This window comes from Vicugna pacos, chromosome X (genome assembly GCF_048564905.1).
Source record: "Vicugna pacos chromosome X, VicPac4, whole genome shotgun sequence".
Classification (NCBI taxonomy): Eukaryota; Metazoa; Chordata; class Mammalia; order Artiodactyla; family Camelidae; genus Vicugna; species Vicugna pacos.
In genome coordinates this window covers 110,390,206-110,408,500 of record NC_133023.1, presented here as the reverse complement: position 1 = coordinate 110,408,500, position 18,295 = coordinate 110,390,206, and the positions used below count along the sequence as shown (strand labels likewise).

General features: G+C 43.8%; 1 protein-coding gene across 1 annotated transcript in view; it reads right to left on the bottom strand.

Moving 5' to 3' along the window:
• TRPC5 (transient receptor potential cation channel subfamily C member 5) overlaps positions 1–18,295 on the bottom strand; it is a 119,883-nt gene that overhangs the window by 15,677 nt on the left and 85,911 nt on the right. Inside the window, exon 6 of the mRNA XM_031675283.2 lies at positions 8,685–8,880. Coding sequence (XP_031531143.2) covers positions 8,685–8,880 — 196 coding nt within the window. The remainder of the gene's footprint in view (positions 1–8,684; positions 8,881–18,295) is intronic.

Here is an 18,295-nt window from a genome sequence, read left to right as displayed (position 1 = left end):
AAATAAATAAAATTAAATAATAAAATAAAATAAAATAAAGGGAAGTCTTAAAGAAATGAAATGCAAATAGTGAAACTTGAAACTGTAGTCCCATGACTGTAGACCCTGTGAGAACAGGGACCACATCTGTCTTGCTCACCTGTCACCTACTGTATCCCCAGTGCTAAAAAATGTAGTATAGTACACAGTAGTCTCTCAATAAATATTTGTTAAATTCATTCATTTATCCATCCAAGAGATATTTATTGTTAAGTGAAGGGATGAAAGAGTAAAGGATATCAGCCAGCAGAAGGGCAGAGGTGTTCTTTGGGTATGAAGCCCTTCCTGTCACTTGCATAGTTGGCCCTGAGTTACCCAACATACAGTTTCCATGACAACTACTGATGTTCCTGATGAACATCCAGGACAGGTGAGTGTGGAATGCAGAGAAGCAGCCCAGCCATCTGCCGTCTTTTGGTTGCCCTTTAGCAAAGGGAAAGAAAACCTTCTTCCCTTTATTTGTCCTCTTCCCAGTCCCGCTTGCATCTCTGTCAGTCACCGTAATCACTACCAGGCAGCAGCAGGCATCCAAAGCAGCTGCTGCTGTTGGAAGCAGAGGCTACTGCTCAGCAGAGACCTGCAGAGCACAACCATCAGCATTTTGAGGCAAAGTGCTCTCATCCCCGGCAGATATGGGCTCTCAGACAGCTTGCTGACAAAAGCAAGATGAAGAATGACCAAGGAATCCATCTCTGTGTTGGGCCACCAGGGGGAGGGCCAGGCCCAGGCAGGACTGGAAGTCTGAAAAGTCAGCCTTTGGTGCCCCCTGCAGCGTTTGCGAAGAGAATGCTCCTCTTTCTTCCCCTGAAGCTGGAGGATGGATAGTCAGTCCATTTGTTGGTGTGGATATAATTTCAAGAGAGGCTTTCAAACATCCAAGAGGTGTCTGGGAAGCAACAGGGCTGAGAGGTCCCAAGGCAGGATGTGTAAGCGGAATGAGGAATTCCTGTCATGCAAATAAACTTGGTAGCTCTGAACTTTTTGCCTTCGGGGGTGTGATGAATTTAGGTGGGTTGTTTGATTGTTCCTCTGGGGAGGCTGAGAGTATGAGGGGAAGAACTAAGAAGAAACCAGAAGTTTGAAGTCTACTGGGCAGAAAAAAAAAGAAAAAGAAAAGAAAAAGAGCTCATGTGTGTGTGTGTGTGTGTGTGTGCGCGCGCGTGTGTATTGGGGGATGGGGACAGGGACTCTCTGCTCTGAAAAGCAGAATAAATCAATCTCCAGAACCAAGGAAAAGCCTCCTTAAAGGATCCCTCTGGTTGGAACCTAGGGTCTAGTCAGCGTATCAGTGAACTAAACGGAAGGGTGAAGCTGGGGAGAGTCTGAGATTGGGTGGGGGTGGGCTGGAGGGTGTGCATCAGGGCCCAGGGGGCTGGGATGCAGGAAAGGAGGAGGTTTGGCATAATTATGGCTCTGGGTCAGACAGCTGCTGGTGCCCTTATTAAGAATGGGCCCTTGAGCCAGTCACTTTCATACCTGTGCCTCAGTTTCCTTACCTATACAATTGAATTGGTAATAGTACCTACCTCAGGTGGCTGTAAGGATTTAATGAGAAAATATACCTTAAAAGTGCTTTATATAGTGTCTGGCATATGGTAAGTGTGCATCATCAAGTGGTAGTTATTACTGATAGTTGTTCAAATGATAATAGATAGGAAGGCCTGGGATTCAGTAAAGGCTTGTCTCTATGCCAGATACTCATGGTGTTCTTATTACTGATTTCTCTAAACCTTAGGAAACTGAGAAATACCTCAGCTTGGGACAAGAAGTGGAGACCAGAGGCTTGTCCAGATCAGGTCCAGGTAAGGTAAGGCAGTTAGCCCGGGGTACTGTGCTAAGCCAGGTAGACAGCAGCTCGAGGACACAGGATAGGGATGTGCGAAGCCACCAAAGCAGACCTCATTTTTAAAAATTATTTTTCCAAAGGTAGGCTCTAAACTTTGTCATCCAGCTCCTAGAGATGTGACTCCTTTCCACGCTTCTCCTCCTTGCTGGGACATATTCCCCATTGGCAAGGGAGAACTTCCTTCCCATTTGAAGATATTTTCAGAGGATGGGAGGCAGAAAGCAATGAGGCCAGCTCCTACACTCCTACTGCCCCCAGTAAACACCTGGCCAATCCTTGACAGTGTGTAAGATTTTTCCCTGCCAGAAATGAGATCTGAAATTCACCTCCACTTTTCTGTCTTTCCAAGTTGGACCTTCAAGGCTCGGCTCAGTTGGTACTTTCCAAATCAACCTCACAACAACCCAGTCAGATAGATACTGGTTGGGGGCGGTTAGCCAGAAAAACAAATCACTTTAAGCCTGTCAAACATAGAGGATTTAATACAGAGATTAGTCACAGGTGATGGAAGAGCTGAGCAACCGAACAAGCGGCAGTGAGGCAACTCCGAGATTAGCCGCAACAGGAAGCCCCTCTCATCCCTAGCGGTGGAGGGACAGCTGGAAGACGTGGTGAGTGGTGTTGCCAGAGCGCGGAGACCTGGGCTATCCGGTGGGAGCTAGAGCCACGATGGGGCTGCCCTGCAGAAGCTGGGGCCAAAGAGGGAGGGGATACCTGCCCCATGGGAAACATGGCTGCTGCGGGAAGTGCCACAAAAAGTGAGGTTGGGGGTGGGGATGAAACAGACTTTCTAGACTCTCTTTTTCCTACCTTCTAGTTGGTCACCCCCACCCCGCCTCAAGCAAATGGCAAAGGGCTGTGGAGAATGTAGTTCCCGTGATACGGAACAGAGCAGGGCGTGAACAGGGAATGGATCTGAGAGTAAGCTGCAGATGAAAAGCCTCATGATTCATCCCCATTCTACAAAGAAGTCAGATGAGACAGAAAGGGGTTAAGTTGCCCCAAACTACGTGAAGTGGCAATACAGCTTTCAAATCCAGGCAGTGTGACTGCTGCTGAGCGCATGCAGTCTGTCATCACGGCTATTACATGCTCCTGTAGTAGCGCTATTGTTATTTCACTCAAATCAGACTTTTCCCTGCGGACGTTAAGCTCCCTAAAGGCAGGAACTGTGTTTTTACCTTTATATCATTTATAGCACCTAGCCCTTGTGGATTTTTCAGAACCTACCAGAAAATGTAGATTGTTGACTGAAATTGGGATTATCAGCAGGTTTTCATAGGTTCCACATTACCCCAGGGGGGCGGGTGGTGGGCACTATTAAAATATCCTCTGCCATTCTGAATGTTTGTTTTCTTGTTAGTGAAGTGTAGCAATTCCTGATCAGATTCCAGACAATGGTTTGGCAACAAGGAAAAGTCCAAGCTTCACTGAGGAAAATCAGTATCTAGATGGCTCGAGGGCAACCCAAAGGGAAGAGACAGTTATTAAAATTTGAAATGGCTTTGCTCCAATGTCATAGCATTTCTGCAAGCTGAATAGCTCCTTCACCTGGGAAGGGGATACACTATCCCTTAGATGACTAGTTGGCAGGGTTTATGTTTTATTCTGTTTTCTTGAGACACAGTTCTTGAGTACTAAGAGACAGACACAGGCATACTGGATGAAGTGTCAGTGATGAAGTGTCAGTCTAAATGAAATCTATAGTCACTGAAACTGGTAGGACAAGGAGATTGGTCAATTCAGAGTTGTGCTATAACTAGGGCACGCAAGAAGGTGTGTTAGGGACCTTGTAGGGAAAGTGCGTTTCTGATGCTTCTGGGCCTCACAGTAAGTGTCTATGTGATAGGACAATGATTCTGTGCTTGGGCCTTGGGGTTAGACTACCTCAATTCAAATCCAGGCTCTACCACTCTCCAGCATATGGCTTTATCAGCATCCTGGGGATAATACAGTATCATGGTATAGTCCACTATTCTGGTTTTTCTCTTACCTCTCTGATTGTTCTTTCTCAGTTTCTTTGGACGATCAATTCTGCCTTTCCAACCTCTACACACTGGAGTCCGCTGGGCCTCATTTCTGGATCTCTTTTCTTTTCTACCCATAATCACTCCCTTAGTGATCTCACCAATTCCATGGCTTTAAATACTATGCACATGCTGGTGACTCCCAAATCTCTGTCTCCAGTCTCTCCTCTAGACTTATAGACCACTGCATACCCACCACCTCCAGTCAGATGTCTCACAGGCATTTCTAACTCTATATGTCTAAAACCCAGCTCTGGATCTCTGCTGCATCCCAAGCCTGCTTCATTCCCACTCTTCCCCAACTTAGTAAAGATAACTTCACTCTTCTAGTTACTCAAGGCCCCAGATCTTCTTGTCATCCTTGACTCCTCTCTTTTGCTCACGCCCCACATCTCCAACAGCAAAGGGATCTATTTCCAAAATAGATCTAAAATCTGACCATTTTTCATCATGCCCATCATGACCACCCAAGTCTGAGCCACCATCAGCTCTTGTCTGAGTCAATAAAATGGTCTCATAATTTGTCTCGGTCTTAGCCCTTCCACCACTTCCATTTTTTCTCAATTAGTCACAGCAATCTTATTAAAATTCAAGTTAGATCAGGTACCTCCTCTGTTTAAAACCATCCACTGGCTCCCTATTTCATTGAGTAGAAGCCAGTCTTTGCAAAGGTCTACCAGGGCCTACATGATCTATTCATCAACCCCATTACTTCTCTGACATCATCTCCTACTTCTCTGCCCTTTGTGCACTCCACTCCAGTCACACTGTCCTTCCCAAGGCTGAAATCAAGGTGTCAGCATAGCTGAGCTGTAATCTTGCGGCTTTGGAGAGGAATCTTTTTAAAGTTCATTTCTGTTGTTGGCAGAATTCATTCTTTGTGGTAGTAGAACTGAGGTCCCCACTTCCTTGCAGGCTGTCAGCTGGGGCCCACTCTCATCTCCAAGAGGCTGCCCACATGTTTTACCACATGGATCCCACCATCTTCAAGCCATCAATGGCACATCAGATCCCCCTTGGGCTTCAAACCTCTGACATCCTCTTCTGCTGCTAGCAGAAGAAAACTGTTTTTAAAGGACTCATATGATTAGATTAGGCCCACCTGGATCACCTCCTTGGGTAGTAACCTTAATTACATCTGCAAAATCCCTTTTGCCATGGAATGCAAGGTAATCACAAGTGTGCTATCTCATCATATTCACAGTCCTAATGATTAGGACGGGAAATCTTGGGGGAGCATTGTAGCATTGTGACTACTACAATAATCTTCAAACTATTTGAGAAACTGAACAATCAAAAGGTATGCCAACAGAAGCGCTGGACCAGGGCATGGAGAATACCTGCTGCTCCAGGTGTTACCCTTTATTTGGTGGATTGTGGGGCAGCCTGGAAATGTCCCAGAGGGAACAGCTGGAGTGGTGGCTATTTACCAGCTGGTATGAAAATCTTTTAATATTTTCACAAGCAGGTGCCATATCAGTGCATAGCAGTTGGTTATCTGCTTGGTTACAGGGTTACAAATCACAGTGTTGTGTGTGAAGTGCTGCCTTCTTCTCTGAGCTTTGAGAGTCTGAGGTTGGTCCCAGATGACTGGGGGAAAGCGGGGGGACCACCTGCCCTGCCTGGCACTTCCATGATGTGCAGTGGCCCCTTCCAGCCTTGCCCGCTGTTTTTGCAGTGCCAGGGATTTTTTTTTTTCCTGTCTCATGTCTACATTTGCAAGTCTGTCTTTCAAAGTGGTAGAGTCCATCCATCATCTTAGCCTCCAAATGCTGCCACCCCAAGGGAGAAAACCAGTCCTATGTATACGACCTGTCTGCAAGCCATCCAGCAGCTGTAGCTCAGTGAGGCAAGTGCTGCTGACTTGCTCTTGGCATTGAGTGAACACTTCACAGCAGCCAAACAGACCGAGGGTTCTTATTAACTTGCTGAGTGAAGCTCTATCACAGGTTATCATGAGCCTCATATTTTGTGAGGACCAATCTCGGGCAACAGAAATGCCCCTTGTGGGTAAGATGGGGTAGATATAGGGCTTATGGTAAATGACTTTTGTGGGACTGGTGATGACTTGATTATGATGGTATCCAGGGAAGCTTCACTTGATGCAACTGGGAACGTACACATCAGGAATGGCAGTGACGAGGTAGATGTGTTTTAAAAAGTGTCACAGAGGGAAATAAGCAGCTCAAGGGAGATATAAAGATAAAGGGAGGAGAGTAAATCACTGCTAATTGCAAACGACAGTAATAATAATATACAATATGGCCAGTTTCACCGGTTGATGCTTGGACCACAGAGCATGGGCCTGGGGTGATCCCCCCTTCCCCATATCTTGAGGCTGACGATCCGCTCCTGCAGTGGAGCCTCTTTTGTCATAGAAATATGAATTGCTACAGAGCCATCTGCTCACTTCACCAGCAGCTCTGCATCCTGCACGGAACACTGAGTGAGAGCTCAACCCTTCAAGGGAAGGCTACTACCTGGCATTCTTGAGCCTGGTCCTAGAATATACACTGAACAGATTCACAGTGAAGCACATCAACAACTGAGTCTCTATGTAGACTCAGTCCGCCTGGGATACCTTTTGAAGTAGGAGAGATTTGTCTTCAGTAGCCTCCTTTCTTGTATCCTTTCCTCCATACCTGGGTCTTTCTAAAAACTGCATTCACTACTGAAGTGGAGATGTTGCAAGTGGAATCAAACCTACTTGCTGGTCTTTACCATGTGAACAGATCCAAATATTTTTGGAATCAGGTTGTCCAATATCAGGATCCCACTGGATCCAGTTCCAAATGGTAAAGACACATTAACAGAGGATCCCAAAGCAGCAGGTAGTATTCAGAATGGTTGGACATGACTCTAGATGTGTGAGATGGCACAGACCCTACTAAGGCCATCTCCCTGCAAACCTCCCCCCACCCCCGAGCTCTCTCTCAAGTTGAGGTGTTTCCTTCAGGTGCAGTGGTAGGTGGAATTAAAGCACCACTTACCACCAGCAGGTGGTGACAAGAGAGCTGGAGTTGAAGATTTCTACCCTTCCTAGCAAAATGTCACTGAGCTCAGTGGGAGACACCACAGCCCTGTATTAGGTGACAAGAAAACATCTCCCTTTCCACTGCCATTAGGAGCAGTCAGCTCAAGACACCCAGGGAGGAAATGACAAATGCCTCAGCATGGATATTGCCATCTTTGGTAGGGGTAGGGGGTTTGAATGATAGGCAAAGTGGTGGAAAAATAAACCCTTCAGGTTCTATGCCTTTCTCTCTTATAGAGATAGGCTAGGAGTGAGCATAGATTGTTTCAGAGTTCTTGATCTAGTTGGTTTGAAGGAGAGAGAGAGAGAGAGAGAGAGAGAGAGAGAGAGAGAGAGAGAGAGAGAGAGAATTGAACTATATTCCACTTCAAAAGCAACAGATTGAATTTCAAGGTAGATGGGACCTTGAGAGTCTATCCTCTTGATCTATAGACATTCAGACTCATGGAATATCAGAGCTGGCAGGGATATTAAAGATCATCGAGTCAAATATACAAATGCCCAACAGGTACATGAAAAGGTGATCAACATCACTCATCATCAAGGAAGTGTAAATCAAAATCACGATGAAATATTACCTCATACCTGCTAGAATGGCTATTATAAAAAAGATAAAAGATGACAAGTGGTGGTGAGGGTGTGGAGAAAAGGGACCTCTTGTGTGTTGTTAGTGGGAATGTAAATTAGTATAGCAACTATGGAAAACAGCATGGAGGTTCTTCAAAAAATTAAAAGTAGAACTACCATATGGTCCAGAAATTGCATTTCTGGGTATTTATCGGAAGGAAATGAAATCACTGTCTTGAAGAGCTATCTGCACCTCCATGTTCACTGCAACATTATTCACAATAGCCAAGACATGGAAACAACTTAAGTGTCCATTGACAGATGGATGAAGAAAATATAGCATACACACACACACACACACACACATATATATATATTATATATATGCACACACACGTATCTATATAAAACTAAACATTCCACATTCACTGATACCTAACTAAACAGGACCTCAGATATCCAGAACTCCTTTGCTAATACTCCATTTCTATAAATGAGAGGTAGATCATAAGAAGATAAGCTAGATGTTTATTTTGACATCAAAAACCAGAACAGGGCTTGGATTGATCTCGTATCCTATATAACCTTGACCATTTCTAGTTTAGATTAATAATGCTACTGATTCAAATGATAACAATGGTCAAAAAAGATTCAGCATTAAACTCTACTTAAGAGCATCTCACAGTGGACTGCAGTTACTGTTATATTGTTGATAAAAAAATATAGCCACTCTCTGAGAAGTTTGTCCTTGGCAATGAACTGCTCAGTTTTGGGAGGGAGATGTCTGCAGTGAAAATGGAGATAAGGCCCTCTTGTCTAGATAACTGGGTCAGCTCAATCAACAATGGAGATTAGTGAGGGGGCATGTTGTAGCCAAACTGCTCATACCTCCTGAGCTCTTCTTACTAAGGCAAGAAAATGAATTCAGAGATTTAAACATAACTTTAACAGATAACCAGGAAGTCTTATTAACATCTAAATTACTGAGATTTAATGCACTAAGAGTCCAAACTGAGGTGCCTTGGAAAGAAAGAATTGAATCTAATAGCTGGGAAAGCTAACGTAAAATAACTAAGGCAGATGGACTGTTTCATTGTTTCCAGTGGGCTCCAGGCCACTGTGATCACTCCTGAAACCAAGGTGATCACCCTTGTAAAGCAAAGCTACTCACGGCAATGAGCTGGTAGGAGTTGTTCATCATGGCGATCAGCATGTTCAGCAGCACTACCAGGGAGATGACATTGTATGTCCCAAACATGGTTGCTCCCACAAACTCTGTGAACTCGTGTCTGGCTTTCACATTGGTGACATACAGATTTAAAAGGCCAAATACAGACCAGAAGAGTGACTGAAGGGTTTCAAAGAGCCTAAAAGGGAACAAATAGTAGGTTGATTAGTTATCTAGGAAGAGCCAGAAAAGAGCAAAAACGTGAGGGGACCTGCTTAATTAATAAGGAGACTGCCCAATTTGCATCCCAACAGATAGCCTGATGATCTCACATATTTTGGTCTCTTCCCCAACACAAACCAGCCAGGTCCGTTTGTTCGTTCCCACTTCTATGTCTTACATTTTGCCTTTCCATCTGGAATACTATCTCCCTCTTCTCAATCTACACAGAGCCTATGATCTTCCAAGACTTATTTCAAGGGCTACTTCTTCCACCAAACTTTCTCCTTCATCTTCAGACCATGTGATCTACCAACTTTCTAATTACATAGAGGCAGTAAGTGCAGTGGTTAAGAATATGGTGCTCAGATTAGATTGCCCTGGGTTAAAAACTCAGCTCTGACACTTGCCAGCTAAGTGAACATGAGCAACATACCGTTTCTGATACTTACTTTGTGATTCCCACAGGGCCCAGAATGGCGCTATGCTCAATGGAAGAGCTTAAGGATTCTTGAATTAACATTTCTTTTTTTTTAAGCTCTTTTTTTTTTTGTGGGTGGAGGTAATTAAGTTTATTTATTTTTTAGTGGAGGCACTGGGGATCAAACTCAGGACCTTGTGCATGTTAAGCATGCACTCTACCACTGAGCTATACCCTCCCACCTTGAATTAACATTCCTATGAATTATTTTTAATTGTATATTAGCTAACAATTATTGAGAACTTACTGTATAAGCATAGCAGGCACTTTAATGTACATTATCATTATGACCCTTAGAAAAACTTTATTGTTAATGCTGAGGAAACAGAGGTTGAGAGATTGAAGGACTTGCCCAAGGTCACCCAGCTATAGTGTTCAGACAGAATTCAAATCCAGGTTCTTCTGGCTTCCCCAAACTACTACATTATCCTGTATTAGATGGCTTCACGAATTACTGTTACCTCTCATAGTCTCCACATCTGAATATGTAACTTTTGCAATGATATGGTTTTGGTGTCCAAGGTTTCTTTTGCCTCATATCCAGAAATCTGTGCATACAGTAATAAAATACAGCCAGCTTCTGAGTGGTACAAATCACCCATTTTCCAAGCGTGTGGAAGAGGCACAGAAGTTAAGAAATGCTACTTTAAGAAGAGATGTACATTTTCAGTTACTCAAAATGTGTTATTTTTATAGCCCAGTGTATTTTGGGAGGCTTAGGGATTTGTTCTTGGGTTCATTGTGGGGGTATGGGAAATGTTATAAAGCTTGCCCTCTGTCTGGGAGTGGCCTTACCCCAGATCTTTGCATGGCTGTCTCCTTATCATCACTGAGGCCTCAGCTTGAATGTCACTTTCTCAGAGAGGCTCCCCTTGGTCACTCTACCTAAAGTAGGTTCACCAGTTATTCTCTATCCTGTTGTCTCATTTAATTTTTCGGTAGCACTTAAATTTCCCTAAAATTCTATTATTAAGTAATGTTTTGTTTAAATGTTTATTTTCTGTTCACCCTCACTAGAAAGTAAGCTCTATGAGGGAAGAGACAGACATACAGCTACTAAGACCCTGACACATAATAGGCACTCAACAATATTTGTTAAATACATGAACAAATACATATTACTATTCCTGTTATCATTGGATTAAGATCTAGAAGATTCCAATCCTGTTGACAATTGTGCATTCAGCATGCTGCACAGCAGGGGTCAGTAAATTTTGATGAAGGTTGTGCTCTGCACTGGCCTGATTCTCAGGCAGCCTCCTTTTGGGCTGCCTGGACAACATGCACATGGCCCTTTTCAACCTGTTAGATGGCTCTTCTTTAATCACTGTGGCTACCTTCCACTCTCTTCTCAGCATCAGATTACTTGAGATCTAGCCAAGAAGGAAGAAATCTTGTTTTCTGTTTGATGAAAGTAAGTGCCAGATGGTGAAGCATTTGAGCATCAACAGTAAGATGAGAGTCTGGACTTTGAGGGCCAGGGAACAAGAACCAGAATATGGCAAGTCAGACCTATCACAGGATCTGAATTTCCAGGAGACTCTACAAGCCAGGGCCAGGCAATACAATACATCACAGAGCCAGGCAGAGTGTCAAAAATGGGGAAGAAATGGGGTTCAGGAGCCTGGTTCTGCTAGGAACGTCTAGCTAGGACCTGGCAGTGCCCATTTGAAGTCAGGGCAGGCAGGAGGCCAGCAATGGCACAAACAGCTAGCCCAGCAGCTGTATAACAAAAGCTAGGCGATATATGGTTCAGAAAAACACAAAGCAGCTGCAGCAAATAGGAATGGCACGGAAGCACTAGGGGCTCTGGAAGTTTGAATATCCTTGAATACAGAAAGCGTTCATTAAGCGTTTGTTGATTGCAGAACAGATGACAAGGTCACAAGCCAGGGCAAGTGTGTCATCAATATGTTAGCAGGGTCTTACTTCATTGGTTAATTCTCCAGAACGGATGATGTTACAGTCTTTCACCCCCAGCCCCATAACAATTAAAATGGCAATGGTTACTGCTTGAGTGTAGAGTTTACTACTAGTTGTTTCAATGACTGATACAAAATTTCCCTAAAAGGGAAAGTGCAGGCACTTAAAATCTACCCTCATCTGTGGTGATATTCTAGTCAGGGAGATCCTAAAGGTATAACTGTACAAGAGATAAAAAAAAGGGGGGAAAGATTGTTCCGCAGTTTTGGTGGTTTATGGTGAGAATGCCCTAAGCGTGGAACACAAAATGTCATCACGTGGTCTGACCATTAAGAGAATCTGGCTTGTTGAAAGGCATGTCCAGATAAAATGAATCACTGACATTTGGGGTAGATAAGGACATTCTGGTGAGACATCTATAGAAGCTCTGTGGCTTCTAGATTCAGTTGAATTCACAGGGAAAGGGCCATTACCTAGGGGGACAATTACTTGGTGGTCAGGTCCATAATACAATCATCACAGGAATGGAAAGACTTGTCAACCAAACCCCAGAATCCTAATGCCAAAGGAATATTATTTTGACTTTAAAGGAGATGACTTTGGAGAAAATAATCAGTCCATTTTTATTTAATGGAGAGTAAACAAACATACGGAACTTGCTCATTCAAGAAGAGGCACAAGAAGATAAAAAATTCAAAAGGACTTGATATTAATTGTTGGTAAGACAAATCCACACCAGCTGGGTAAGGGGGAATTTATGCGTGTTGGGAGCCATCCATAGATAGATCACAAAGCCGAGAGGGGCTCAGTAGAATAGAGACAGGAATTATAGTTTCTTGACACTTGCTGAAAGTCTCATCTGTGAGATGACAAGTTAATCTTTCAAAAGGTAAAAGAAATATGAAGAAGATTTATCCCTCTGGACTTCATTCCTACCAGTGAAGAACTGGAAGATGTACTGGAAGAGAAAGGCTCCTTGGGAGACAGCAGTAATGGCAGCCTGTATTGTTCAAGCTGTGCTGATAACCCAAATGGAGCAAAGGCATGGCCATCTCTTTGGTCATCTCTACCCCTTTTGCAGTTCCCTGAACCTGCGATTTCTCATTTCACCATGCCTTTGACAAGCTTCGAAGTCTGGTTGGAATGCTTCCAGCCCACTGCCAACCTCCAGCCTCCATTTCCATCCTGTCTTCTCTGCCCAACTTTTATTTGACCTGCCAGGCTCAGCTGAAACCCTACCTTTAGAAGCCTCCCCTGACTCCTTTCCTGCAAGGTGGGATTAGATGCTCCTCTTTTGTCTTCCCATAGCACCCCAGCCTCACATATCACCCTGTAGGAGCAGTAGAGGGGAGTGGCTGAGAGCAAACTTTACTTATTAACGATATGACTTTGGGAAAGTTGCATAGCCTCTTTAAACTTCAAGTTTCCTCATCTCTAAAATGGTCATTGGTAGGATAAATACTAATAGCCAACATTCATTGTGCTCTCAGTGTGTGCCAGGCACTGTGCTACATGCTTTGCATGCATTGTAATATTTGATTCTCAAAATAACCCTATAAAGTAGCTACTATTATTCTTCTATTTTTTTTTTCAAATGAGAAACGGAGGCACAGAGTGGTCACACAGGCAGAAAGTGGCAGAGGTAGGATTTGCACCCAGCTCTTCTGACTCTGGAGTCCCAACGCTTACCACCTTTTTCTATCACATAAAGCATTGTGTGCAACACCCTCGCACAGTAATTGGCATACAGTAAGCATTAAAAATGGCAGCTACTCTAATTGTTTATGTGTGTTCTCCCTTAGACTATGAGCTTCTTGAGTATAAGGATGCCATTACTCAGTATCCTCATTGCCTGGCACATAGGACTTGCCAAATAAATATTGACTAAATCTATAGAAGATTACAGAAGCACGTAAATAAGGAGGAAGGCTATGAACTGAAACTGGGGGAAAAAGCTGAAGATACTCAATGAGGATATTAAAAACTGGTCAGAACAAAAAGAAGAGCCTTTGATGGGGACTGAGTTTGTATCCACATAAATAAGATGGGAAAATATGGGCTGAATGTTGGGTAGAGAAATCGCCACTGATTAAGTAAGAATAGGCACAAATGAATGATGATGGTCTACAAGGAGATCCCAAGTGACCTGCTAGGTCATGGCTTTATTCTATTTAGCTCTACATGTATTTATGATTGTTGCAACTTTACACAACTCATTTTACATAACTTTATACAATCTGCCTTACACCTGTACTCCTGGATAAAACCACAGGCTGGAACTTGTATGCCTGGATTGAAATCCTGACTCTGCCACTACTGTCTATGTGACTGGGAGCAGCCTGCTTAACTGCTTTGTACCCTAATTTCTCCATCTGTAAAATGGATAATAATAATAATAGTGCTTACCTCATAGCATGATTGTGAGGATTAAATGAGTTAATTCATGTAAAGCTCATTTTGTAATAGTATCTGGACTCAGCACTCAGCAAATATGTTATTTTTATGAGAATTATTAACCTTCCACCTACATATAGCCTTGTGTTGTTTTACATTTTTTTTGTCTTTATAGATTGTCATTCATTCTCGTATCTAGTTGTACACAGTTGCAATCATAGTATATATAATTTTTGTGTTTTTAAAAATCACACATTTTGTGTATGTATAGAGTCTTCATAAATATCATTTTAATAGGCGCCCAAAAGTCCATCCAGGGAATACTAAGCCTGAATGAGAGTTTCATCAATGCTTTGGATGAGAGTAGGTGGCAAGCTTCTTAGATCTTCAGATCACACAAGACAGGGAGGGACAGCTAATAGATTGGATGACAGAATCAAGATTCAGAAAGATGTCAACAGCCTGGAGCAAGGGACTGGAACTAAACAGATGAAGTGTAATAGGGATCAATGCAGAGCTTTGCTCTCTGGCAAGTGCCCAAGTACAGGAGGAGGGAGGTAGGAGAAAGGCCAAGGGTCTTTGCTGACAGCAAGTTCAAAGTGGATCAGCAGAGTGACAGAGCTGGTCAGATAATTCAACCATGCGAGGAAAGCAAAAGCAAAAGCAAAAGTGAATCTTCTAGAATTAAAGACAGAATTGCTCCCAGGCTTCATCCTTTAACTCACTCAGTTGTTCAAAGGGCATGTTGAACGCATAAAGGTGTCTAAGGCCCCTCTACGGTAGGAGCAAGGCTTACTCAGGTTGAGGAGTCTCAGTCTAGTGGGTGAGAGAGACAACAAATGACTAAAATATATTATCTATTACATTATTATCACTATTATTATTACAGGTTATCTGTTGTAATGGAGAAGGATGCTATGGGAAACACAGAAAAAGCCTGGAACAGAGAGTGGGGTTGGAGTGGGTAAAGAAAAGGCTAAATTAAAAAAGCAGGTGAGAAGGACAGGTGAGAGTTGTCCAGGCCACAAGGGGCGGTTGAGCATTCCAGGCAAAGGGAATGGCATGTGATGTACAAAGGCCTGTAGGGCCGAGATGCCCTCACGTAGTTGGGAAGAGCAAGACATTGACTACGGAGGGGAGGAGTGAGAGGATGGAGAGGAAGGGTCCAGATTCCCAAGGCCCCATGTGCTAGAGGAAAGAGATGAATTTTACCCTGGAGAGGATACAGATACTAGGCAGGCATGAGGCCAGAGGGCGACAGGATAAGACTGGTATGTGGACACCTCTGTATGGCATGTGGGAAATTGTGGGGGGAAACAGAACTGGAAGCCGGGCAGACCAGTTAAGTGTGCAGCAGCTTTTGGAGAGAGAATTTAGACCTGAACCAAAACAGTAGTGAGTGTGTATAGAGGGTGGATTTAAGAGATATTTAGGAAGTAGAACTTACAGGGCTGAGTGAGAGAAAGGATGTGTTGCCTGAGGAAGGAGGGAAGAGTCCTAGGTGACTCCAGAGAATCTGCCTGGTGTCATTTAATGAGATGAAGAATTAAAATGGGAACTGATTTGGGGCAGGGATCTAGAGATAAGGAATTTAGTTGTGGACATTGTGTTTGAGAGGCCCGTGGCACAGCCGGGTGTGTTCAGGAGGCATCTGGAGTTGAGGGTCGGGACCTCAGCAGGTGAAGTAGGACCAGCAAGGTAGCTTCTTGCCACTTGCACCCTTTCTGTCTTACAAGTCCCATGCCTGCAGAAGGTTGCCTTCCCAACTGCTGCTCTCGACAGCGTCTGATGAAGGGCAGGTACTCCCAGTATGGAATCCCCAATAGTACTGTCATGTAGTTGTCAGCAAAGACAACGAGGTCCCCTTGAATTATGTGCCCAGAAAAATTTTTTTTTCTTTTTTAAGCTGAATAGTAGCAATGACCTCTCTGGAGAATCAGAAGGAAAAGGGTGACAATGAACATATGCTATGGTTTACGTCAGGTCTGTTAACTAGCTCCTGCTTCCCCTTCTCTAAAAGCTGAGTCTTTCTGATATTCTAAGTAGCATGTATTTTAGCATATATTTAAATGCCTGGGTTGAGGCATTTAAAAGAAAATGTAAATCTGAGTCAGACCTCTATGGAGGGAAAAAAACCAACAGCTAGAAGGGAAGCTGAGGTAACATTATTGCTGATTTGGCCACAGCATGATGATGCTTCTTCATACCTGACACCCCAAGATATCATTTCGTGTATGACAGGTGCCCATTCTTGTCAATTGTCCCTGCTGGGCAAGTGATGGGAGCAAAATGTCAGTTGGCAAAAGGGCTGTGAATAATCACTACAAACTTACAAGGAGGCATTTCAGAAACTTCCTCAGCAGAGTTCACATGAAAGGCTAATTGGCAGGGACCTGGCTTCCTGGAAGGCACCTTGCATTCAGGTGTTCAGTTCTGTCAAATGCTTTGAAGGGAACAAACACAGTCTCCTAGCTCTCAAGCCACTACAAAATTGTTCTTTATATTGAAAATAGGTTGATGTGAGTTCTGTCTCTAGCGTAACGCAGGAGAGGACACAGTTCCTTGTACATTTCTAGTTGGCTTAACCAAAAGAATACCATCTCTTTGTCAACCCATTTTGGCCTCTCTTTTCACATGAGTCTGGTTTCCCCCATCCAAGATTTTGCCCCAGGTTCTCGGAGGAGAGGCTCAGAGTGTAACCTCGTGGAGGGGATGGGGGCTGCAACATGGATGACGGAGCAAGCCAACAGTTTTCAAACTTGGTTCACCAGAACATCATCCTGGCCAATACACTTGGGAAAACCTCTCCCTGTGTTGTAGAGTCACGATAGAAAATGTCTGACAAGTCCTGCAGTGAAGAAACCTTCTTAAATTTGTTTTAGAAGTTCCAAAACTCATTCTTCATAGATTTTATTTTCATGTCTATTAACATCCCTGTGAACTGTGGTTATTTGTAATCTATTTTAGGAAATGCTGTTACAGGCACATAATGAGGGTAGGCTACATAGCATTGTTTTTCCCCCTCTCTATTGGGGTCAAGCAGAGCCCCCTTTTTCCTGACCTTTGTTATTTAACACAGTTCTAGAATGTCTGGGTCCATTGAACTGCCTTAGTTCATAGAGTTAAAGGGGAAAAATGTATCTTAAGGTAATGACTGAGAATCTCACACGACCTTGGGGCCATTGCTGTGATTTCCATATGACTGGCACTCTCTGGAGCAGAGGCTGGAGATGGACAAGGTAGAGGACACTGAGTCCAAAGCAAGCTCAGGAATGCTCCTGGGACCTAACGTACTTGCTGACACGTGCTTATTTTCTTTCTCTTGCCTGCTGCCCCTAACAGTGATTTGCCGGAAAAGAAAGATCATTCTAGAGGCTTGAAGGCCCTAAAGAAGTGGTTGTTGAGTTTATAAAGAAAAGGCACAGGAGTTCCATGTGTCCAGAGGCAGTGGACTCATGGACAGAGTCATGAGCTGTCTCCTGTGTCCCAAGCGGGGATGGGAGGCATTTCCAGTCACTGTTTGGTGCCTTTTGGCCCAACTGACACTTTAAATGAATCCCAGAAGTTGAGCTGACTCTAATCTAACTTTTAGCCTGTCCCCTCTCTAGCTTTCTCCTGTGAAAGGGGGCGCAGTCATCCCTGGGAGGCCCTCACAAGCTTTTGCTATCAGCCCCAGGCTACACTTCACATGAGGCTATGGTACGGAGAATTTGCCCCTATCTGCACTCCTGCTTCTGTTCCTCACTGTGTGCGCTCAGGCAGTCTTACTGTTCCCATTTAGCACGTCCAGTGAACACTGCTTGAAGGGCAGACTTACATGCCTTCTGTTTTACATGCTAGGTCGGGGACACGTACCCAAGGCCTAATCCCACAACGCAATCCGGTCAAGGAGGCATAACCACTTCAGATAAAGCCCGTTCAAACATACCAGCTCTCCTGCCGACTTTGACCTTGATTCCATCAACTCTTAATGTTCTTGCCTGTAGTCTCTACTAGGACTTTATCAACAGGTTTTGATTTTATAACACTAGGTAGGAGAAGGATTCCCCAGACAGGCCGTGTATCCATTTCCATTAAACAGCCAGGTAAAAAAGACACAACGTTTTTACATAAAGCCTGCTCCAGCATTCCAACTTTCAGTCTTATCAACGCTGATATTTTTTCTCTCAATCTCATTGCAGCCTGAGTCAGGGCTTTACCCATGGGTTCTGGTACCACAGTTCCTTGATACACAAGAAACTTCTCTTTTCCACCTTCTCATCATTTTAACTACTTCTGTGCAAAAAACTTCGGGTCCCCAGCCAGGGGTGGAGCCAAGGGACCCTGGCCATTTTGTTACTCTTTAACTTGATGAATTTGCCTAGCCATTGCTACAATCGATTGCTGGACAGGTTTCTGGTTATAATCTCTGCCTTCCTGCTTTCTAAATTCCTCCAAACTGGGATAAATGGAATGAACTTGTTTGCAGCCCTTTAACATTGGGGGATCAGCACAGAATCCCTTTATCCCACCCAACCTTTGGTAGTGCTATATTAAAACCTTCGTTTTAACCCCATCAATGTCCATTTTATTCATCCTGTTTCTTAATAACCATCTA